This window comes from Erinaceus europaeus, chromosome 3, assembly GCF_950295315.1.
Source record: "Erinaceus europaeus chromosome 3, mEriEur2.1, whole genome shotgun sequence".
Taxonomy (NCBI): Eukaryota; Metazoa; Chordata; class Mammalia; order Eulipotyphla; family Erinaceidae; genus Erinaceus; species Erinaceus europaeus.
In genome coordinates, this window is record NC_080164.1 from 153,782,213 (window position 1) to 153,807,725 (window position 25,513).

At 45.1% G+C, this 25,513-nt stretch overlaps 1 protein-coding gene across 14 annotated transcripts in view; it reads left to right on the forward strand.

Moving 5' to 3' along the window:
• APBB2 (amyloid beta precursor protein binding family B member 2) overlaps positions 1-25,513 on the forward strand; it is a 420,468-nt gene that overhangs the window by 390,898 nt on the left and 4,057 nt on the right. For 13 of the 14 annotated variants that reach the window (XM_060188179.1, XM_060188181.1, XM_060188171.1 and 10 more), the window contains 5 exons: positions 11,801-11,915; positions 13,781-13,868; positions 15,089-15,172; positions 16,765-16,880; positions 19,480-19,659. In XM_060188179.1, coding sequence (XP_060044162.1) covers positions 11,801-11,915; positions 13,781-13,868; positions 15,089-15,172; positions 16,765-16,880; positions 19,480-19,659 — 583 coding nt within the window. Of the gene's footprint in view, positions 1-1,336; positions 1,453-11,800; positions 11,916-13,780; positions 13,869-15,088; positions 15,173-16,764; positions 16,881-19,479; positions 19,660-25,513 lie in introns of those variants that run through there. The other variant, XM_060188184.1, reaches the window with a different exon arrangement.

A 25,513-nucleotide genomic window follows, 5' to 3' on the forward strand; every position in this document is an offset into this window, starting at 1 on the left:
CTTTTACAGACAGACACAGGCAGAGGGCAGCTACACCATAGCACTGAAGTCCATCCCCCCCCCCCCCTCACACACACACACAGAGTACGCCTATGTGGTATACCAGAAGCTTGCACCTGGGCCAGGCTCCTGGCAAGACAGACATCTTTGCAGGTGAGCTATCTCACCGGCCCCTGTTTACCTATTTTTACTACAAGAGTCATATGTGTTTATTGCTTATTGTTCAACCAAACATGTGAAATAGAATCCTCCATGGTCCCCTAAATGGATGGCAATTTAGAATGTTTTCTTGTTCCAGATTTTTTACTCTCCAGATATTAGCATGCACAGCCAAGCTGTGTTGCTTTCCACAGGAGCCCATACACCTACACCTTGCTGTGTTTGCTGTTTCTTTGTACATATACATCAATATGTCAGGTCACGGCTGTGCATCAGGACACACACACACACACACACACACACACACACACACACACACACAGAGTTCTGCCTCTTGGCGCTGCAACTCACTGGCTGCCAAGCTCACTGGTTCACACCTTGACCCCGACCCTCCAGGGGTCCTGCTGGCCACTCCCTGCCCCTGGTGCAGGGTGCTTTGAAAGCCACTCTTCTTCCTCTCTTTTCATCCTCTCACCTTGTCCTACCACTTCAACCCTGTTACTTTATGGTAAAAAAGCAACTGACTGGGGATACTGGCCTCAGGACACTTTCAAATTGACTGTGACAAAAACCAAAGGGGAATGTTGAGGGCTCCAGGTCAGAAGGTTAAGTGACTTCTTCAAGGCCCTTCTAGCCACTCGGAGTCCCTCTAGGGATGAAAACTCCAGCGTTTTGAACCTCACACTGTACAATGCTCTCCCACATTTGTTCCTCTCCTCACCTCGCCTCCTTCCCTCCCTCACTCCTCCCCACCTCCTGGGTCAGCCCTCTCCTGTTCTTCCTCTGTCCTCTCAGGTTGTTGTTCTTTCACAATGCTACATTTGAATGTTGTGACTGTTCAGAGAATGTTAGGGATGTTTGTAAACCAGGTAAGGCTGCTTCGGTGTCACTGTTCCTGGTTTTTTGTCGTTGTTGTTGTTTTTTATCAGGAACAGGTGGAGCTGGGAAATAAAGATAAGTACTCCGCCAGTGTTTCTTGCAAACACTCTCTTGTGTTTGACTATGATATTTTAAGCCTGATTACCTCCTCCGGTTGATAATGTTGCCTCTCAACTCAGCTGGCATCTCTTGGCTTCATCGTAAAGTGGCTCAAAATACACACTTCTGTGTGAGAGAGCCCAGCTAAAAATAAGAAGCAAAAGGCTATTAATTGCAGCAAAGTTGGGGAGTAAGATGGGATGCCAGCGCTCAGAGCCGCTGCTGAGGAAGCTGTTTTACTTTTACTGAATGCCATGTGAACGCTAACGTGTTTTTCTGCTCTGTTCCCTCATGCCTTCCTGGATTCAGAGAGAGGTAACCAACTGACTTTCACTTCTCCCCTTCCTGGTGTTTTAAGTGTCTGGCAAAGCTCACTGGCTTTTTTTTTGTTTGTGTGTCTTTTTTTTTCATGCCTTATCTCCATCCTCACACCCATCCCTGTCTGAAAGGCAGAACTGCATTTTGTTTAACCTTTTATCATGGTCCTTCCTATGTGTCTGACATTTAAAACAGAAATTGCATCTGGGTTCCTGATCTTCTGTTGTGTTTGACCCTGTGATGGGCAGAGTGAGATGACAGCAGCTTGGTCACTCACTAAATGGCTTGCAGGGGACGGGGGTGAGATGTCCTTAAAAATTATAACTTTTGTTTTTGAAAGATAGCCAGGCTAAACTGGCAAAGACCAGCTTGTTGAAAATTTCAAGATGGTGTAAAAATGTTTCCAGTATATTAGTGTATGTTCATTTGTGGACTGTGAAATTTTTAATCAGCAAGCTAGGAAGTAAATATATACAGTATGGTACATATATAAGGAAATCTTTTGTGCTTTTTGAAAAATTAAAATGTGCTTACATTCTGTTTACCCTGGAGTTTTGTTAGTGTAAAAATTTAGCTCTTTGTTAATAGCCACAGACTAGCTTCATTAATAACTAAAATATATAGAATTCTTCCTTCATAGTGAAGAACATAACTAGATAGTTGGTATAGTTCTGAAATGAAGGTTATTTATACCTCAGGGGTATGTGTATATAGATGTGTCTTCAGTGTTTTAAAGGCCAGCCTGTCCATAGACTGACATTAAGTTCCATATTTTATTTCTCTAACTCTTAATCAAGATTATTTTTTTTTTATGGGGGAAAATAAACCCAAGTTTTGAAATGTTTCTCTTTGAAAGAATGATCATGATTACTGCCTGAAAAAGAGACCCAAGCAAACACCTCTTTGTGTTAAGAGTGATGCCAGGTGAGTTCTCCACGTGCTTGGGGGTGAACTCTTTCCAGCTGGCAGACATTTTCCTTGTTTAACAAGCTGATAGTGTTTAATGTCCAGGAGGGAAAGGGAGACCACGTAGACTTTGTGGCTAACTCAAAGAGTCAATCTTTCAGAGATAGGTATGATTAGAAGAATTTGCCAGCTTGACTGAGCCTGCCTGCCTTTCCTCCCTTCCTCCTTCCTTCCTTCCTTCCTTCCTTTTTTCCTTCCTTTTTTCCTTCCTTCCTTCCTTCCTTCCTTCCTTCCTTCCTTCCTTCCTTCCTTCCTCCTTTCCTCCTTTCCTCCTGGGTTATCACTGGGGCTTGGTGCTGGCACTAAGTCTACTGCTTCTGGCGGACACTCTTTACATTGTATTGGATATGAAATTGAGAGGGGAGGGGGAGATAAAGTGGGGAGAGAGAAAGATAAACACCTGCAGAACTGCTTTACCACTTGTGAAAGGACTCCCCTCCCCGCCCCACAGGTGGGGAGCCAGGGGCTCGAACTGGGATCATTGTGCAGGTCCTTGTGCTTCGAACTATATGCGCTTAATCCAGTGTGCCACCCAGCCCCACTTGACTAAATTTCCACTCACCTTTGAGGTGGCTTTGGCCCCCGGAAGCATGTTGGGAAATTCTGGAGGCTGGAAGCTGAAGGCTGTGCACTTGGATTTAATGTGCCCTTCCACATTTAGATGTGCTCCTTCATGTCATGTAACAACAAGGTCTGTCTAAATCAGCAATGAGGGTATTTTCAGATGTTTGTTGCTACTTTCTGCATTTATTCAGGTCTCTGCTGAGAAGCAGTTGCTCTGAATATTAACGGCAAGACTGTGTTCTAGAAAGGACTGCAAACTGCTCTTCCCAAACCACCCTTGATAAGTGGTGGGTGGTGGCATTGAAAACCTGCTATTTACACTGTCTGTGTGTCTGTCTCCTGACAGCTCCTGGTAAGGGACCCCCTGCAGTGGATATGCTTACCCAGCTGCCCCTTTCAGAGTTGAGGGACTTAGCATCTTCTTAAACATGCAAGGAAAGAAAAAGAGAGTTGGAACTACCAAGCTCTAGATTGTGAACGTAGCTGTGCCTGAAAACAGTGCTTTTGCCATCTGGGTAAAATAAAAAAAATAAAAAATAAACTGTGTGTGTGTGACACATTTTGGACTGCCCATCTAGGAAGATGAGGGACTAGGTGGTGGTGCACCTGATTGAGTGCACATGTTACAGTACACCAGGACCTGGGTTCAAGCCCCTGGTCCCCACCTGCAGGGGAAGAGCTTTGCAAGTGTTGAAGCAGGTCTCCAGGTATCTCTCTGTCTCTGTCCTTCTCTATCACCCCCTTTTCTCTCAATTTCTGACTGTCTCTATCCAGTAAATAAAACTAATTTTTAAAAATGCTAATGAAGATGATATTTCTCATCCCCTTTCTACCCCTTCCTTCTTCTAATTCCAGAACAAGATTTTCTAAATATAGTCTGAAAATAAAAGTCTGGAAACTAGAAGTCCTTCACCCTCTTGGTCCTGTGCAGGTGAACTAAAAAGAAAATCCTTTGTCGTCAAGGGCTAGATTTGTCATTTTGAATTCTTTGTGCTGGAATTTTACCCTGAGTTGCAGTAGAAATAACTAGTGATTTATTGCTTTAGCAGAAAAGACAAAATTCTATAGAAAGATGAGCTGGGAGGAAGTTGTAATACAACTGCTTAGTTCAAATAACTATCAGAATAGCCCTTATGAGTAAGACAGCATTCCAAAGTAGGTTTTTTTCTTTAACTTCTTGTTCCTCATTTATAATAATTATCACCATTAAGTGAATGCCTGTCATATGGCAGCCTTTCCAAGTTTCTGGCATCAAAACTAATGTGTATTGGACCTAAGCAAACACAGCATACGTAGACGACATAATCAGGTCATGAAGAGTTGGTGAGGAACATGGCAGAGGAGAGTAGGGGAGAGACTGAATGGAAGGGAACCTCATAGAAAGGAGGGAGCCCCGAGGAGGTCACTGCTGAGCAATCTGCACTATCATAAAGCTGACAAGACCAGCTAAGCCTAGGCTGCTCAAGAAATCAAAGTTTGGTTCAACAAGTAAAATTTATAGGAAACATGTTTCAGTTTATCATTTAGGGGGATTTTTTTTTTCTCAGCAGAACTTTCCAGCCATAGGATAGGCTGATTCGTTAACTAAATGAGGTTTCACATGACTAAAATAATACCCCCTCCCCGGGGGGGGGGGGGCGGTAGACAAAGAGTTTGGAAGTACAGCCTCAGTTACCTCTAAGAGGCACCCTAAGATTCCTCTTAAACCCCTTGTGAGGGAGGGTAAGTACGAAAGCTCCCTTTCAGCAGGGATGAATTGCATTTATGTAAGAGAGCTGTGGGGGGGGGGGGGGTAGGGGAAAGCCATGCAGTTCTCTTTTTGCTGATTTTAATGGAAGCCATCTGAATAAAGACTTGTTCATTCATTCATTTATCTCATAAAGGTGGATTAAGCCTTTACAGGGTGATTAAAGTGCTACTGTTCAACTGAGAACAATGAAAGCGATCTTTCGCTTCTCTCCTTTTTTCCTCCATTATGAAATTTAAGGCTGTCATGTAAGCTGTCTGAGCACTGACATTTTTCCCTGATAGAACTCAAGGCTAGTCCTCTCTGGGGATAATTACTGGGGAGAATAGTGAAAGGGCAGGAGCCAAAAAGAGTTGGAAACACAAGGACTCACTCAGTAAGCAACCAAGGAGAGGGCGATGATTCCTGATCCTCTCTTCTGTACCAATTGCTGCAGCTGTAAACTTCCCGCTTCATGGCTTATCAAAGAAACAGTGATTCCCATGATTTCTGTCATCATGGGAATAAAAGGGCAGGTCTCCACATGTATGGGGTAGAAAACTAGACGGGCACCTCTTTAAACAGGAGATGCCTCATCTAATAGTGTAAGTGGAGTGAGCTGGTGCAGAGGACACAGATGTGCGTGTCAGCAGTGTCCCAGACACATCTGGAAGAGTTTGTTGGGACCCTGTTGGGACTGGACGTTGGAGGACAAATGTGCCAATTCTACTTAGATCAGTACACACAGAGGAACACAGTAACTAGAACAAACATCTCTCTGGATGACTGCGTTGGGCAGTGTGCTAATCCTGGAGATTGGGCACAGAACCTAGGAGTTCACTGACTGTCCTCTTTAGTTTTCATGTTTGAAAAATTCTGAAATCAGAGGGATTTTTTAAAATTATGTTTATTTATTGGATAGAGACAGCCAGAAATCGAGAAGGAAGGGGGAGATAGAGAGGGAGAGAGACGGAGAGACACCTGCAGCTCTGCTTCACCACTCGCAAAGCTTGCCCCCTGCAGGTGGGGACCCAGGGCTCGAACCTCGGTCCTTGTGTACTCTAACATGTGCCACCAGGTGTGCCACCGCCTGGCCACTAGAGGGATTTGTTTAAGGTGAGGGGACATATACTGGTTTTTTAAAAAGTATTTTTTAAATCACTGCTCCTCATATTTCTGAAGCTAGGACCCCAATTCCCCTTCTCCAGGGAAAATGGCGCCCAATAGCCCAAGGCCACCACAGACCTTGCTCACTGTGGCTAGGAGACAAACCACTGGGTTTCTGCAGGTGTCTGCACCACCACCGCCCCTCCTGTAGTGTCGGCTTTCCCCCTCTCTGGCACTGTTTCTCCATCTTTTCATGGGAATCCTTGCAGTGTCTTTTCTTCCTCAGGGGTCAGGCCTTGCCTTGCTGTATCTCATTTGCTACCCTGTCCTCTGCTTCCCTGACTTTAGCTGCCTCCTGCTGTTTGTCTCCAGCCCAGGTTGCAGACTGAGCTATGTTCACATCTGCCTGCGTGGCAGGCCTGTTCTCCTTATTTGTGCTCCTTTTTGTCAGGCCCAGAACTCATCAGCCTCCCTCACCAAACCTGTTTCTTCTTCCTGTGCCAATGTGAGGGCCTTGTGGTCCCATGAGAAACCCCAGGGTCTCCTTAGACCCTCCCTTCACCACCACACCTGTCAGTCCTACCCACTACCACCCTTCTTTATTGCCTCCACCTGTCTCCTCTACCTGTTTACCCGGATGTAACTTAGCCTGTACCTTGTTCTTCCTCTCTCACCTGAACCACAACTCTGCCTCCCAGTGGTCTCCTTCCTTTGACCCATTTTCCTCCACCAGAGGGAACTTTTTAAAAAAATTTTTATTTATTTTCCCTTTTGTTGCCCTTGTTGTTTTATTGTTGTAGTTATTATTGTTGTTATTGATGTCGTCGTTGTTAGATAGGACAGAGAGAAATGGAGAGAGGAGGGGAAGACAGAGAGGGGGAGAGAAAGAGACACCTGCAGACCTGCTTCACCGCCTGTGAAGCGACTCCCCTGCAGGTGGGGAGCTGGGGGCTCGAACTGGGATCCTTATGCCGGTCCTTGTGCTGTGGGCTACGTGCACTTAACCCGCTGTGCCACCATCGGACTCCCCAGAGGGAACTTTTTAAAACGCATGTCAGGGCGCTTAGTGGTGGTGCACCTGATTGGTACACTTGCACACATTACAGTGTACATGGACCTGGATTCAAGCCCCTGAACCCCACCTACAAGAGGGAAGTTTCATGTGGTGAAGCAGAGCTGCATGTGTCTCTCCACACAACCCCCTGCTTAAATTTTTTCTGCCTCTATCGAAAATAAATGAGTAAAAAATGTTTTGTTTTGTTTTTTGAAAAAAAGAGCATGTGTTGGATGGTCATATGCCATATTATAAGTCTTGAATGGCACACAGAGTAAGGGCCAGGGCACAGGTGCACAGCATCCCTGAAGCCACAGCACAGCCCTTCACCATAGTCCCTGATGCCTCATCTAAATGCACGTGTCCTGGAGAGGTCCTTGTTATGCCTAGAAATGCAGTTCCGATGATGTCACTGGGGCATTCTCTCACCTCCACACATCAGATAGTGGGCTTGCTAGGCTGGAGCCTTGCCTGTTTGTGTACTTGCCTCTCTGGCACTTGGTCCATAATAGTGGCTCAAAAGGTCTTCATGGGGAGTTGGGCTGTAGTGCAGCGGGTTAAGCGCAGGTGGCACTAAGCACAAGGATCCGCATAAGGATCCTGGTTCAAGCCCTGGCTCCCCACCAGGGGAGTCAGGGGTGTCACTTCACAAGTGGTGAAACAGGTCTGCAGGTGTCTGTCTTTCTCTCCCTCTGTCTTCCCCCTCCCCTCTCCATTTCTCTCTGTCCTATCCAACAACAATGACAACAATAATAACTACAACAATAAAACAACAAGGGCAACAAAAGGGAATAAATAAATAAAAATAAGTATTTTAAAAAAAAGGTCTTCATGGAATTGAATAGTTTACTTAAGTTCATCTTTTTTTTTTTTTTTTTTTTTTTTACCAGAGCACCATTCAGCTCTGGCTTATGGTGGTTCAGGGGATTGAACCTGGGACTTTGGAGTCTCAGGCAAGAGACCCCTGTTTCTGCAGTTACTTACAAAAAGTGCTACCAGGGGCCCAGGTGGTGGTGCACCTGGTGAAGCACACACATTACTGTGCAAAAGGACCCAGGTTCAAGCCCCTGGTCCCCACCTGCAGAGGGAAAGCTTCACAAGTAGTGAAGCAGGGCTGCGGGTGTCTTACTGTCTCTTTCCTGTCTACCCCTCCCCTCTCAATTTCTCTCTTTCTCTATCTAATAATAAAAATAAACACTTTAAAAATAGATAAATAAATAAATAAATAAAAAGTGCTGCCTCTTTTCCCTTGTAATTGTGTTGTATCCACCCAGACAACCTTGAGTAGCAGCCCTGTGTCAAGATCCTTAATCACATCTGTAGTTCCTTTTCATGGAAAGGATAGCTCCAAATTCCAAGAGTTGGAATCTCTGGACAAGAGCATCTTGGTGGTGGGGGGGGGGGGGAGGTTGTTATTCTGTCTGCTAGAGCAACCTTGTCCAGAAGTCAGGTGTTGAAAAGCCAAGCTTTTAAAAGATCCAGTTAAGAGCTGTTTGGATATCATCATGAATAATGATGAGATTAGATCAGCTACATATTTTATTGCACACGAAGGACATTTTTTTTTAACTTTTCTAGGGTCCGAGTCTGAAAGAGAGCCCTTACTGTCTCTTAGAAAACCCCATGTTTGGAGCTTCCAGGTAATTGGGGAGTCACATAGGACACATTTCCTAGGAATAAAACTGAAGATACACAAATTTCTTGACCTTCACAGTGAGGAGAAAACTATTTCCCCTCCATGAGAAGCAGATGGAAACCCCTGGAGGGTCGGTTCCCAGACTCTGCCCTGTCATGGATCGACAGGTTGTGTCCTCTCTGATGTATTGGTCTGGTCCCTGGCAGGGAACAGGGAGAGATAAGGCTGTAAAAAGAAATTGTCAGAAACTCCCCAAGCTTGCAGCTGCTGAGTTTCTCCTGTGGGATGAGGTGGGTTCCACACGACTGCTCTCAAGCATTAATCACCTTCCACTGAGCCAGAAAAAAAAAAAAAGATTAATAATAATAATTTTTTTAAAAGATTAGGCCTGAGTGGTGACATATGGAAAAAGAGAGGGCACAGTGCCGATGCTAGAGAGGAATCAGCCATTGCTTTGCAATCAGGGACATTTCATCTCCCTCCTGGTTACCTAGGGATCACTCCACTTGCAAACCAGCCTGCAGTCATGCAGAGGGTGATGGCTCTAGAAAGCTTATGTCACAGAATACTGGAGCCAGGAAGACACCTCAGAAATCATGGTTTTCAGCGCCTGCACATAGCTGAGTGTAGACACCACATTGAAGGTTGTACAGTTAAGTGAAATCAGGAAGGCGACTGACATTTGGGTTGCCTGAGTTTCAACCCATTGTCCTTTGGCTGTTCCTTGCCAGTCCCCTCTGATGGGACAGTTGGACCCATTTGAGTTCTGCGAAGTGACTGTAAAACAGAAGAGTGTAAGTCACTCTATCTTTTTTTGTGGTCTGGAATTTCAGTACCTGATGCATTTAGACACAGGTAAGGCCCTGGGAGCCAGAGAGTCAGGCTGATCTATGAGCCACAGCAGGCAGGGATAGAGATGGTACCCTGGGAGGCTAGTGGTCACTGGGGAAGGGAAGAACCCATGGGAGGCCATGGTGATCCATATTTCTGGAGGAGAGAGACAAACTCCTTAATTGGAGAAGCAGTGCTAGAAGAACTGGTGGGACAATTTTTTTGGAATGCCTACAGTCTGAGACAAAGTGTTTGTGCTTTTTCTGGGTGACCATGGGGCTTCAGAGCCATCCTACCTCAGAATAATGCTGATTAAATAGGGAATTTTGAAGAAAAATGGTTCATACGTGTCTGAGACATGTTGTGTATTACTTTATGGTACAACTTGGGAAGATGAGTAACCAGGAAAAGTCAAGAACAGGGCTTCCCCTGAGTGAAGTCCCCAAAAGTGATGTCTTCATTTCTTTTCTATTTAAAGTAATATTTTGCCTTGCTGTTAGTTGAGACTGGGACCATAGTGTAGTGTTCAACTGGCCTCACCACTCCAAGTCTGGCCCAGCTCCTCACCCAGGCTAACACACACCTCAGCCCAGTCACATGCCATGTCCGTTCACACCTTTGACCAAGAATCAACTTTCCTGACAGGCAGTGGATGGATACACGTTGTAGCCCCTCTGCTTGTAGGAAGAAAGAGCACAGCGTCAGCATGCATTCCTTAGTATTGACTATGATCAGGCCTGGACTGAGTGTTGGGGATGAATTAGGCACAGATTATCTCCATGGAACTTCTAGGAGTTGAGGGGAAGACAGCCCCAGGGACAGACCCCTAGGGCACTAGAGCATGAGACTCTCAGTGCACCAGCTCCCCCATGAGCCCTCAGCCATGAGGATGGCGTAAATAAAAGCTGGGAGGCATGAGGATGGCGTAAGTAAAAACTGGGAGGCAAGTACCTGTTAGAATGCCTGAGTGGGGGTAGGACTGATGAGAAAGCGACTGGTTGGGGATAATTTCAGGAGAAAAAAGAGGCTGAGCAGGGGATTAGGTAGAAGATGAGGGGCCAGTGAGGACACTGAGTTAGAACTTGAGGAAGAAACCAGACATTGCAGTGAGACTGAGACAGAGGTCTGTGTGGAGCAGCCAGGTGAAGAAGATGCCTCTGCCCTAGACCCTGCACTTGAATAGCCCAACTGAGGGGCTCCTGGGCTGTGACAAAGTGGAGGAGAGGCTTCCCAGATATACTTTCCTGAAAGTGAGTTGCCTTTAGTGGAAGCTTCCCCCATCTTGCAGAAACTATCTGTCATAGTCAGAAAAAAAGAACCCCGGGGCTAGGGCGATAGCATAATGGTCATGCAAAAAGACTTTCATGCCCGAGGCTCTGAAGTCCTAGATTCAATCTCTAGCACCACCATAAACCAGAATTGAGCAGTGATCTTCAAAGGAAAAGAGGAGGGAGAAGGAGAGAAGAGGAACACTGTCAACAATTCCAGTTAGGATATGGAGAGAAATCATTAAAGTCTGGTTATAGCTGTGGCATCCTGGCCTAGATTCATTCACAAAGAAAGCAAGATCCAGTGCCAGAGGAGAAAATCTAGACACTGATTTGATTTGGTTTTCTCTCTCTCTCCCTCTCTCTGTCTCTCTCTCAGATAGACACAAATTGGGGTGGGGGGAGAAGACAGAGAAAGTGAGGCTGCTGAAGCACTTCTTCACCACTTGTGACACTCCTCCCCTCCAGGTGGGGACTGGGGGCTTGAAATTGGGTCCTTGCACATGATAACATGTGCATTCAGCCAGGTGCACCAACACCCGGCCCCTAGACACTGATTTTTCACTTCACTTTGGTCTTTTAAGCCCACAGCTCTCTCCAAACAGTAGGGAGACATAGAGTTGTGTGGTCAGGTAACATCCCAGTAAACCTCCTCCTGGGTGAAAAAGCAGGTGCCAACAAAGCCCAGCACCAGCTGCAGCACCCCCATGGTGTCTGGGCCAGCAGTGGAGAGTGTGATGCAGCTGCTGGCACATCTGAGTCTGAGACGTGTTTCCCAGAACCTGATGCCTTTCATGGGGATTCACTCCCCACCATGTTGACACACCAAAGCTTGCTGTTTTGCTTCTGCTGTATCACTCATGCAAATTCATGCTTTTTCCCCAGCCTGTTTTCTGCTTGCAATCACAGTATTTGTTACCACTCCAAATAGGCTGCCAAGGACGCCAAGGCTACAACACATGGGTTTGGGCAACACTATGGTTACTTTGCTCACAGATGAATTCTGCAGACCCCAAAAAGTGTTCCTCTGTGCCAGGTAGCTGTTCAGTTTTTTTCCCCCTAACCACTGTGTCCTGTTTACATTGACCTGCTGGCTCCTAAGCTCAGTTAACACCTATCACTGGAGTCACTAGAGTGGTGGAAAGGGGGGAAGGTTCCTTCATCTAATGTTCTCATCCATTTTGTTTGCACAGAGATTTTGCCTATGTAGCCAGAGACAAAGACACAAGAATCCTGAAATGTCATGTATTTCGATGTGACACACCAGCAAAAGCCATCGCCACAAGTCTCCACGAAATCTGTTCCAAGGTGAGGGGCCACAGGGGCACCCTCCCCCATTCTGTCCTTCTCCTTGCTTGAGCAGGGAACACCCTGGAAGGTCACATGGGCAGGTATACTGACAAACAGTGTTAATGTACTCTGGTGTGTCAGGTGTTGTTCTCACTGGCACAGTCTTCAAATGAGCAGAGCTTTTATTCTTCTGTTTTAGAGTACATGGTAGATAAGTAGATGTGCAAGTATACACTGAACCCCACTGGAAAGTGTAGGGGCAAGGGCAGCACCCCTGACCTGAGAGTGGGCCCAAGTAAGGGGAGTGTGGTGAGAAGCCACCTGGGGTGTCCCAGGAAACTGGGGTTCCCAGGAATATACCCTGACTTCACTAGAACTCTCAATAGCCACCCCCCCCCCAGATTCTAGCCAACTGTGAGGCAGGGCTGTGGTCACTGACACACAGCCCCTGCTTCCGGAACCAGAGTCACAGAACCAAACAACGAGAACAGACAGGGGGACCCCATTTTAGCATCTCTCTCCCTAGAGCCTCATTATGTTCACTTGAGATGTGTGACCCACTGCAGCAGAGGCAGGGCGCTCTGGTTTGTTTCTGTGCAGCGAGCCCATTACCATCTGGAGATTATGGGGGCCTGAGCACTGAGCTCAGTGAGGTCCAGCAGCAGGAGTGGAGCAGGTGTAATCCACAGCTCTCATGGGAAGCTAAGGATGGGGAGCTGCCTCCAAATCCCCCCAAAAGGGCCATTAGTCTGCTGGCCTGGTGCATGGGCCCACAACAGACAGGACAGGGCTGCTGTGGATGACACCTTTACCCACACCCTGTTCACATCCCCACATGGACAGGACCAGGGACCAGGCTACAATTGTGCCCCTGGCTACTTTGTAGCACTCTCCCCAGGCTGCATCTTCCTCATCTTTTCATGCCACTGATATAAGGGAGAACCGTGTATGTGTCAGGCAATGTTCTAAGGACAGCAGAGACCCAACACACACACACACACACACACACACACACACACACACACACACACACACACACACCCCTTGCTGCCTTCAGGATGTGGCCTGGCCTGGAGTAAGCACTCAAAAAGCATTTGGTTATCTTAATAGTTAATAGTCCTCTCTCCCCCACTGCCTCTCCCAAGTGCTAGACTGGAGACAGGCCAGAATGGGACTTTGGGGAGGAGTGAGTTCAGTTCCCCCTGAAGTGGGGAGTGAAGCTGTGAGTGGATTGTGGGCTTATGGAGGAGTAGGCTTCTCCCAGCCCCTAAAACTGCAGTGGGAATGAAGACTCAGTGCCCTTAGTGAAGAGAAGCAATTGGGAAAACAGCCAACAGCCATGAGCACTTTGAGAGTGACAACATGAGAGCAGCTCGTTCTCATGACTGCCATCCATTACTGTTGAGGACAGAGGGTATTATCTCCATGTGCAGTGAGCAAGTGGGTAGCCTAAAGTCTCAAAAGGGGGCAGTAGTGCAATTTGAACATGGTTAGTCTGTCCCCAGAGCCCTGCAGATACCTAACAGCACCTGGAAGCAATGGGCTCTGTGTCCCATGGACCCCAGTGAGCCAGAAGGTCCACATGTGACCAGGGATACTTATTTGGTTTCTTTGCACAGAAGTGGGTACAAATGGTATAATAAAATTTAAACACATGGCAGACTATAACTCTGACAGGTAATCCTTCACCTCTTATCCCCAGAGAAAATTACCAGATTCTCAGAAGACGTAACTGAGAGCTAGACACAAATGCGAGGTTGGGAAGTCAGGTGATAGACTACAGCCAGTTTCACTTAGAAGTGAAATCAGCTGTAGCAGCTTTCTGGAAAAGCTGAAGACATGGGTCTGGAACACAAAGCAATGCTGTGTTTTCTCTTCAACAGATTATGGCCGAACGGAAGAATGCCAAAGCCCTGGCCTGCAGCTCCTTGCAGGAAAGAACCAATGTTAACCTCGACGTTCCCTTGCAAGGTAGGTTGGCAGCTTTGTGCTGCAGCTCATAGTCCTAATCCTGAATTGGCACTTTTCCAGTGACTCCAGTGTCCTTAAAAGCCATGCTCAGTTCAACAAACCTGTGAGGAAGCACTTATCCGGAATCCTTGTGTGGCACAGAGCTGATCTTGTGCCTGTAGGCTTAGGCACATAGGGCCAAAATGAGTCTGGTCGTTAGTGGACAAGATGAAGTTTATCATTCATGACTTTACAACTCATTATTGTTATTATTATTGCTAGTAGGATTATCACTGGGGCTCATGCCTGCAGGATGTATCCACCACTCCAGCAGCAATTTTTCTTTTTTTTTTCTTTCTTTCTACTTGATAGGACAAAGAAATTGAGAGAGGAAGAAGGAGATAGAGAGTGAGAGAAAGAGAGACACCTTCATCACTCATGAACCCCCCCCCCCCATAGGGGCTTGAACCTGGATCCCTGTTCATGGTAATGTGTGTGGACTTTATAAATCATGTACAATCTGGCATAAGGACCAACTCATTTAAAATTGTGTGGGTTGGTTCAGCCAGGTAGTTCATTTGGATCATATCCTTGCTTTGTTATGGGCACAACCCAGGTTCGCCTGGTACTGCGGTGTTTTTCTCTCCACTTCTTTCTTTGTCTTGCCATCTGAAAAATTCATCCTGGAGTAGTATAGCCCCAATGATGACAAAAGTAATGATAGTAAAATTAAAGAAATGAAAGTAGGTTGGTTTAGTCTAGGGATCTAGCTTTGCCATGTATATGAGATCCTGGGTTTTAGTCTCATCACCACCACCACCACCCCCAAAACATGTATATGGATTGATACTTTGGAGGGAATTTCATTTAGGTCTGTCTCTCGCTGCACCCTTTGTGATTAAATTTTCTCTGGGCATCAGCCACATCAAATAAAACAAACATCAAAAAGCAGTTACTCAGCACACAACAAAGATAAGCAGCTGAAATACATAGATTCCAGTTCCTGCCTTCAAATGCTTTCCTACCTTGAAGTGAAGTTGAACGAGGTCCTGTGGACAGAGCCCCAGTGAGTCACATAGGGACTCTGCCCTTCTCCAGCTGCTGCTGTACTTCCCTCTGGAAACAAAGACCGTGCTGGCACAGGGTGGTGTTCAGGGCATTCCAGATGGCAGAGTGCTGCCTCATCTGTGTTATTATGAGGAAACACTGAGATTGATGTCTTGGTTTTTTGTTCCCTGCAGTAGATTTTCCAACACCAAAGACTGAGCTGGTTCAGAAGTTCCACGTGCAGTACTTGGGCATGCTACCTGTTGACAAGCCAGTCGGTATGTGAGACGTCTCTGCCTTTGCACTTTGCAGGTGTCTGGAAGCTCATGGGAGGTGTCTGCTCAAGAATCTCAGTGTGGGGTTAGTTGTTTCCCTGCCTTTGCTTTTAATCAAGGCTTGCACTGCCTCTACCACACTGAGCACTTCTGATCCAAGGAGAGAATGGGGCCAGGCGAAGCTGCTCAGACATGTGATCAGGAGAATACAAGGACTTTATCCAGACTAACCTGGATTTCTCATTTCCCCGAGAGCCCACAGAAGCATCGCATAGACTCTAGAAAGGTTCTGTCATGTGATACTCTTAGGCTACTTGCTTAAGCCAGGATTGGTATGAACTATAGGACAGAAAGAACTGAGACAGCCCTAATACGTTCCTCTATTTTATTTTATTATGTTTTTTTTATTATTGCCACCATAATTTTTGTGTGAAAGCACTGAGTCTCACAACAATCCATTTTTTCCTCTTATTTTCTTTCATTTATTTCACAGGGCAGAGAGAAAGTAAGCAGGGAGGGAGGAAAGAAGAGAGGGGCACAGAGATAAAGAGATAAATGCAGCACTACTTCACTATTCATGAGGCTTCCCCCTGCCCGTGGAGACTGGAGGCTTGAACCTGGGTCCTTGCACATGGTGATGGGTAATGCTCAACAGGGTGGGCCACTGCCCAGCCCCTCTTAGTACTTTCTTCTTAAAGTGTCACCTGGAATCCTCATGCATTGCTGGAGACTGTGGGTTGGCAAAAGCTGCAGCCACTCTGGAAAACAGCCTTCTGTTTGGCAGCTTCTCTGATGGTGAAATACAGAGTTCGCATTTGACCCAGTAATCCTCCTGGGCACATACCTTGTACATATACCTTCCCCCAAGTGAAAAAAACATCTGTCTGTGCAAAACATGCATGCAAATGCTCGTAGTAACATTGCTTATTAGAGCCCAGAAGGAAAAGCAACCCAGGTGTCTCACCAACTGACAAGTAAAAAAATAAAAAAATGTTTCCATGCTGTGGAACTTTATTCAATAATAGAAAGAAATAATGTACTGCATAGGTTACAGCATTAATAAACCTTGAAATCATGCTTAATAAAAGAAGCCAATCACAAAGGACCCCATAAGTATATGATTCTATGTATGTGAAATGTCCACAGACACACTGCTCATGTACAGGTGCCATCCAACTCAGTATAACTCAAGTCACAAAATAAGACAAAAGAACAGGGTCTTCTGGCAGATGTGGGCTTCTTTTGCCCACCCTCCACCCCTTCCCTAGGCTCTTTGCTTAGAAAAAGATGCCATTTGCTTGAGTACTGTTGTACTCTTGGGCTGGAATATCTTTGGCAAAAGAGACAAGAGAAAAGCAATACCGTGGTCCTGCTGGAACTCTGAGTAACACATCTCTGGAAGTTCTTATACTCTTCATTTTTTGTTGAAGCAGTTGAAATATCTTTTGAGCAGTGAAATATTCAAATCAAATGTATTCTGAGACTATAAAAATAAAATCAGATTGAGTGAAGATTCCACTGGACGATTAGGGCTGACATTTGAGAGTGGCAAATACAGCTCTAGGACCAGTCTCAGTTACCGCATCCCTCCACAGGAATGGATACCCTGAACAATGCCATAGAAAATCTTATGACCTCATCCGACAAGGAAGATTGGCCCTCAGTGAACATGAATGTGGCCGATGCTACTGTGACTGTCATCAGTGAAAAGGTAAGAAAGGTCGAAGATAAGGCTTGGCACATCTGGGTTATGGTGAGGTCTGCAGACAGTAATCATCCATGAAAATTAGACACAGAGCCAGTGCTTGACCTCTGAGGTGTTGTGCTTCTTTGTGATAAAAACAGCCCTCATTTAGGAAAAAATAAAATTTAAAAAAAGGTGATGCCTTTTGCTTCTGGGTTTCTGCACACCTTTGCTTGCCTTTGGATTCAAAGCTGCTATTCTGGTGTTCCTGCTTCATTCTTCCCTGTGTACACAAGAGCTTAAAGTCATTTTCTGGAGGAGACTATGTGATGCTGGTAGTAACTCATGAGTAGGTTGGTTTTTCCAGCCACTCACTGTCAGGGCTCAGTGTTGATTGGCCAGTGCTGTCTGGTTTGAGGTGCTTTGTGCAAACTGTAGAAACAGAGAGACCACTGGTCATCTCAAAAGAGGCCAACATTAACTTCAACTGAAATTACCCGAGCTTTTATGTGTGGGTAAACTGAGGCTGAGTAAGTCAGTGCCCAAGGTCACCCAGCTAAAAGTAGTAAGGTGAGAATTTAAATCCAGTCAGTCTGGCTCCAAGCTTTTCTCTGTGAAGCCTCTGTTGTGGTGAGGTCATAAAGCCATGGCCTGCTTTCACGTCTATCTACAAATAGGACGGTTCAGGCCTAGCATGCAAAGGAGGAGCAGGATGCTCACTGCCCTGCTGGCCTCCTGAATAAATGTCAGGTCTCCCTACCTCAGCATCTCTGTGAGGGCTGCTCCTTCCACATTCCACCTCTTTGCCTTCTAGACTCTCATCTCAATTTAAATATCATTTAGCTCAAGAAAATATCCTGGCCTATCAGACTTAAATTCACCTCTTTTTTTAAATTTTAATTAATTTACTTATAAAATGGAAACACTGATCAGACCATAAGATAAGAGGGGTACAATTCCCACCACTGGAGCTCCGTATCCCACCCCTCCCCTGATAGCTTTTCTATCCTTTAACCTTCTGGGAGTATAGACCCAAGGTCATTGTGGGATGCAGAGGTCTGGCTTCTGTAATTGCTTCCCCGCTGAACGTGGGCGTTGACAGGTCGATCCATACTCCCAGCCTGCCTCTCTCTTTCCCTAGTGGGGCAGGGTTCTGGGGAAGTGGGGCTCCAGGACACATTGGTGGGGTTGTCTGCCCAGGGAAGTCCAGTTGGCATCATGTTAGCATTAAGTTCTCCTCTTAAGCCAAGAGATTAGTGATGTGAAACCCTACATTCTGGCTGTATTTAATAATTCAAAAACTGCAGAGGCCTCAGATGCCAGCAGTGCCCTCATGAGCACAGGGAGTGTCCTTAGGGACCAACAGACTTTCTGTAAGAATGTGGCAAGCCTTGACACCACAAATCCATGCAGAAGAAAGACAGGGATCTTCTGTATGTCCAGGGAACACAATTTGGTGACAGGAAGCAGAGTGGTTATGGTGGGCAGACTGAGCCAGTTTTCTGGGAAAAGGCTGCAGCTACGAAGAGAATTGTGCAAGACTTAAATGCATGGAATCCAATGGCAGGCTGACATAAGAGAATGTGGACTGTTTTAAGAGAAACAAGCATTCCAACTGGGAGGAGATAAGAAGAGCAAGAGCCAAGTGGTCCAGTGCTAAGTTGCATATTTTATCTGTTATGAACACTATGAACACAATGCAACCTTGAGATTATATTCAAAATTGCATGTAGAGGATTGAGGGAGCTAGCAGAATGGTAATACAAAAGACTCTCATGCCTGAGGCTCCAAAGTCCCAGGTTCAATCATGTATACCATTAGAAGCCAGAACTGAGCTGAGCTTTGGTAAAAAATAAATAAATATGCAGATAATGTAATGTTCCTGAGAATGGACTCTGAGCATGTCTTTACACCACATCTTACAATTACCAGTTTGTGAAAAAGAACAAAAAATGATTTGGCAATTTTTTGTCTTCTCCAGTTTTGGATAGAAATGTGATCCAATCTGGGAGAAAGCTCAGCAGTAGAGCACAGGACTTGCATGAATGGACTCCCAGATTTGATCCCTGACACTGTATATGCCAGAGCTGAGAGATGCTCTGGTCTTTCCCTTCCTCATCAATCAGACACACACACACACACACACACACACACACACACACACACACACACACACACACACACGGGTTGTAAACTCGGGTTGGAAAGAGCTAGATTGAAGAGACTCTCTGGCTCCTTTTCCCTGGATACTCTGAGGTCAGCAGTGGATTCCTCTGGGAAGATGTGTTCTGAGCCACTGGGTGCCCCATACAAGCAAGATGTGAGGAGTATATACGGCACCTAGAGCATGCTGAAAAGAGAACAGGACACATGGTCCACGGTTGGAGGGAAGTTCAGAGCAAGATTAAAAGCTGAATGAAACACCTGCAGTAGCAAAATCCTCTTCAGACACATTTAGAAATGTGCCTTTCCAGAAAAAATGCAAGCCGTTTGTAAAGCCAGCGTGGCTACTTATTTTTTAATACCACTTGTCTCCACGCTAAGCTGGCATCTGTGATCGAAGAGCTGTGGGAGTCTGTGGATGTTCCCCAGCCTCACAGTATGTGTGGCTGGACATGTCTTGCAGAATGAAGAGGAAATCTTAGTGGAGTGTCGTGTGCGATTCCTGTCTTTCATGGGCGTCGGGAAAGACATCCACACATTTGCCTTCATCATGGATACCGGGAACCAGCGCTTTGAGTGCCATGTTTTCTGGTGTGAGCCAAATGCTGCTAACGTGTCGGAGGCTGTCCAGGCCGCCTGCATGGTGAGTGATTCCCCCCACCAGGAGCCATTGGACCCTCCCCCACCAGGTGTTGGCTTATATGCCTAAATTAGAGCCATGTTTCTCTTTTAAAAGCAAAAAGGTCTAACCTCTAAAGGAATGCTTTACCCTCATGCCTGTGGGTAAACAGTTTGCTGAATCATAAGGGCAAGAAGAATCAGGACTGGATGGGGCTGGATTAACTCAAGTCCATTAACACTGAAAAGGGTGATCTTTAAAACTGATTTGACGAGCTCAGTCCCTATTTAATTTCTGTATGTGTTGATGATGTGCGAGTCAGTACAGTTTGGAACCAACTCAGTACTTCTAAAAATGTATTGGATATTATTTCAGCTAGTTGGTTTAAGTGCATTGTTTTTACATGTATTAACTCAGCCCTTTGTAACAGCTCTTTTAATTCTATTTTACTTAAGAAAAAATAGACTCAGGTGCCTTGCAGTGTCATACCTGATTAAGTGCACATAGTACTTTGTATAAGGACCCACACTAGGACCCAGGTTCAAGCCCCCACTCTCCACCTACAGCAGAGACACTTCACAAGTAGTGAAGCAGGCCTGCAGATGTCTTTTTCTCTCCCTCTCTGTCTCCCCCCTTCTCTTTCAATTTCTTTCTGTCCTATTGAAGAAAACAGAAAAATAAAAGAAAAAATAGGCTTGGACCAGGTGGTGACACACCCAGTAGAGTGTGAGACCCAGTTCAAGACCCTATCCCCACCAGTATGAAGCAGTGGTGAAGCAGTGCTGCAGATATCTCTCTTTCTCTTCCTCTTTATCTCTCCATTCCCTCTCATCAGCAAAAAAAAAAAAAAAAAAAAAAAAGGAAAATAATAATGGTTGCTGGGAGCAGTGGATTTATTGTGCTGGCACCAAGCCTCAGTGATAACCTTGGTGACAAAAATAAATTAAATAAAGACTCAGAAGAAAGAACGGTCCAAGGACACAGAGTTACTGGGTGTCAGAGCCTGCATGCTACCCCAACACTTGCAGATAACAAAGCCAGTGCCCTGTATCACAGGCAGGGTTTGAAGCCAAACGCAGATCCCTTGTCAGTCATTTAGCAAATACCCTCTGGGCACCTATTACACCTGGCAGTGGAAACATTCTAGTGACAGTGAGGGTCCTATGAGCAAAAGATTCCAAAGCTGGAGTTCATGGTTTAGTCTATTACAGCAGGTGGGGTTGCTGGAACAGAACGGAAGTGTAATCTCTAGGGTGAAGGGCCAGTGGTGTTTGTCATCAGCAAGGACCGGTAAGCAGGTGAGTGTGCTGGTCCCACTGGCTTTTAAAAGCACACTCCAAAAGAAAGATGGGGCAGTGCTGAAAGGACACAGTTGATGTGGAGAAGTCAATCAGTTAATTGTGGTGGTGAGGGGGAGCCAGGCGGTGGCACACCAAGTTAAGCACACATAGTATGAAACACAAGAACCCACACAAGGATCCCGGTTCAAGCCCCCGGCTCCCCGCCTGCAGGGTGGTCACTTCACAAGTGGTAAAGCAGGTCTGCAAATGTTTCTCTGTCTCTTTCCCTCTCTCTCTCCCTCTCCCTCTCCCCCTCCCCACTCAATTTCTCTCTGTCCTGTCCAGTAAAAATGAAAAATGGCTGCCTGGAGCAATGGATTCATGGTGCAGGCAAAGAACCCCAGCAATAACCCTGGATGAGAGGGGGGAAGGGGAGGGAGAGATGTGGGTGGTGGTAAGTATAAACATGAGCTGGGGGGGGAGGGAAGGAGGGAGGGAGGATAGAGAATCGTTTGGCTTGGGGGTAAGGAGCGCTGAATTTCAAGCACCTATGTTTCATTTCCTTCAAGCACCATTTATGGCTAAGACCCTGGGGAGTTCATTGTGGAGCCTAGGGGAGAGACCCATAAACCAAAATCCCATTATAGTTAGAAAGTGCTATAAATACAGTGTATGGCTGCAGTGGGTTGAGAAGTGATTGGGAGAGTAAGAAATGGCCCTGAAAGTAGATAACTTGAAAAGTTTGATTGTTACAGGTAGTTAGAAATACAGCATTGAGAGCTTGATTTGTTTTAGGATGGGAAAGATTCTCCTATCTTCTAAGCTGATGGAAAAGAGTCAGTATAACCTGATTAAAGGCTTGGGCAGTGGTGCACCTGCTTGAGCACACATGATACCACGTGTAAGGACCTAGGTTCAAGCTCTTGCTTCCCACCTGCAGGGGGATATTTCATGAGCAGTGAAGCAGGTCTGCAGGTCTCGGTCTCTCTCTCTCTCTCTCTCTCTCTCTCTCCCTCCCTCCCTCCCTTCCTCCCTTCTCAATTTCTCTCTTGTATCTAATAGAAGAAAACCTGATTAAAATGATCATATAGATTAGTTGGGACAAAATCTTGGTGGTAGATTAAGAGTTTAAGATTGAGTTTAACTCTTTCTTGGGTTAGAGTAACTATTTGAATTTGACCAGAGCACTAGTGCGTTCAGCTCTGATGTATATGGTGCTATCAGAGACTAAGCCTGGGACCTCATCTGCAAGTCCCCTGTGCTACTGTTGTACTATCTTTCCAGACTGGGTCAGTCATGGAGGGGTGGTTGCTTAGCTGAGTGGTTGTTTGGTTTGAATGTAATGCCAAGGAATGAGCTCGGGGCCTAAGGCATGTGCTGCTCTGCTAAGCTACCTCCCTGGCCCAATTTTTATATTTTTTAAGAAAGAAGGAATGTGAGGAGGAACGAGAGACATGACAGCACTGCTTCACCATCTAGTAAATTCTGCTTGTCTGTCCATGGTGCTTCCGAGAGGTGCCAGAGCTTAGAGGAAAGACCTCAAGCATGAAAACCACATACAGTAACCACTGAGACATGCCTGCATTAGAGTGCTGTTGAGACTGGCTAGGAGATGCTACAAATCCTGGAAGAAGTGGAGATGGTTGGGGGCAGGGGAGAGCTGGGCAGTGGTACATCCTGTTAAGCGTACACTTACCTTGTGCAAGGACCTAGGTTCAAGCCCCCCAGTCCCCACCTGCAGAGAAGGAAACTTCACAAGGAAGCAGTGCTGCAGTTATCTCTCTCTCTTCTCTCTATCTCTCTCAATTTTTCTCTATCCTATCAATTTTTTTTTAAGTGGAGCTTAGGGAAGTTGAAGTAGTTCTCTGGGTTTATTTGCTTATTACATATGTTACTCCTTCTCCTGTTATATACGTTGCTAGATTTAGAATAGGGTGTAACATGGACATAGCGCCCTGAACATGAGGAGAAAGGCTGAGATGGGATAGCAGAGGGCAGGGTGAGGAATGAGAGAAAAGATACAATTGATGTTTCACTTTTATAAGATGCCTTTGAAATGGAGAGGGAAGGGTGGAGAAGGCAAAGGATAACCTGGTGTTCTGTAGGCATTATCTGCTTTCTTTTCCACAGTCCTTTCTTGGAGGTACAATTTCCCCTCAAAGATCAAGGGTTCAAATTCAGATCTGCCTACATGGAAAGGAGCAAGACCATAGTGGAAGGGGACAAGGCTCGTGGTCTAGTCAAAAATAAGCCTCCTAGGCAGGCAGAGGAAATTGAGATCTAATGGCCAGACTATGCGAAAATAATAGAAACTGGAAGAGTGAATCCAAACAAAAATGAAAGATGATTATTTAGGTATCTCATGAAATTGAAAAAGGATCATAACATATGGTTTTTACCTTAAAAATGGATGACTTTCAGCCCTAATTACACAATTTAAATGCTGATGGACAATTAAATAATTTAGTTTTATCACTGGTTTTGATTCCCAACTGATTTTCTCTCAGAAATAATTTTTGCTTATTTTGCTTAGACAACCAGCTGAACTGCCACCAATCCAGTAGAAGGCTTATTAATAAAACCAAACCTTGCATCTAAAGAAGAAAACTAATAAAACAAGGGGTTAAGAATCAGACTTGCTCTTGACACTCTGGACTCAGCATCTTTTATTATTATGTCTTATATGATAGAGAGAAATTGAGAGAGGAGTGGAGAAGCAGACATCTACAGCTCTGCTTCACCACTCATGAAGCTTCCCCCCTGCAGGTGGGGACCATGCGGCTTGAACCCAGGTTCTTGCATTTAGTAACATGTGTGCTCAACCAGGTGTACCACCACCTGGCCTTGGCACTCAGCATTTCTAGCTGTGAGCTTTCCTCTTGACTCCAATCTGCACGATTGTCCATCTGAAACACCTGTGCATGGATTTATGTTCTCTGAAATAGCAATGGTAGTGATATATCCTTTTGAATCTTCTTAGTTTGCAGACATTTTGCAGCTGTGTAGCATAGCCCCAGTTGAAGAAATCTGAGGAAATTTTGGAATAAGACAGAGATCTTTAATGATTCTGGCTGTACAGTATGTTGCATTATACATTCCTTGTCCAGTGTTCAATGATGTTATACCTGCCTTGTAAAGCCGGGCTTTAGAAGGATGTGATGTGGGCTGTAATACAGAGGAGATATGTGAGGAGACATGTGATGCATCCATTTTCCTTTGACTGGGCTCATAGAGGCTGGCTTTGTGGCCTCCAGGCCATGACAACATTGGGACAGTTTGTAATAGGTGATTTAGTGAGGAAATGGAACTTAAAGATAATGAGATTACTACTCGGGGAAGCATCAGCCTGGTATCATTTCAATAGAGAGGAACTCACTAATATTTAAAGAGGTTTTTAAAAATCAGCTATGGAACTAATTTATAGCACTTAGTTTAGAAAAAAGAGACTCGGTGCACTTTAAACTTCTTCTAATTTGGAAGGATTATTCTTGCATTCATATAAAAGTGAATGCAATGTGTTATATTCCTGGAGGACAGAAGTACTCATGGCGCCAGTTGCTCATGGATTTAAAAATAATAGTAATGATAATCCCTTAAGATTTAAATTACATATAAAATGCATCCTGAAATCTTGATAATTGTCATTTTTAATTGAAGCAAGAAATAAGGGAAAAGAGCAAAACATTGATGAGTTTTCTGTTGCTAGACCTATTCTAGGCATTCTGCAAGTGTTCTTTAATTGAAATACACTCTGTAAAGGGCCCTGTTCTTCAGCCATTACACAGCTGAACAAATTGAGATTCACTGAGACTGAATAAATTGCCTGAGGTCATAGCAATTCCCATAATTGACAAACTTTCCCACATTGTTTCTCTGTAAGCCACTGAGTGCCTACATTGTGCATGGATGTGTATCTCCGATAATTTAACTCTCCCAATTCCTCTTTTCATAAGTTTTCTGACTATGAGGTATATTAATTTCAGCCTATCTACACAGTAGGGTGGAAACTGATGTAAGGAAAGATTGACAAAAGCCAGAACACCTTTGTTGAACCGAATGATGACTTATTTATTTATTATCTTTTCATTGTCACTGGCACTTCATCACTCTGAGCTGACTTTTTTCAGATAGAGGAAAAGATACCAGGGCTCTGAAGCTTCCTCCAGTGTGGTAAGAGCCAGGACCAAAGCTGGGTCATACACATGGCAAAGTAGGTGCACTGTCCAAATGAGCTATTTTGCCAGAACCCAACGTAATCTTTTAAGATAATTTAAAACACCCACACTGAGGCTGGGTTGACTTCTTAGTGGTAGTGCATAGAGCTATGCCTGTCTGCGTTTCTGTCATATTCTCATTTCTCATAAAAATCTTTAAAAAAAAAAAAAGAAGAAGAAGAAGAAAAAAAAAAAGAAAGACTCCATTATGGAGGGGGGAAAAAAAACCCTGGATTTACATTTAGGAATGAAATTGTGAACTGTGGGAGTAAATATATCAGTGATGAATTAAAATAACAGAGAAATGTGGAAATATACCCCCAGGAAAACAGTAATTCCGTAAGTCAACATTTCCTCGCTTGAATGATATTGAAGTTGGGAAAA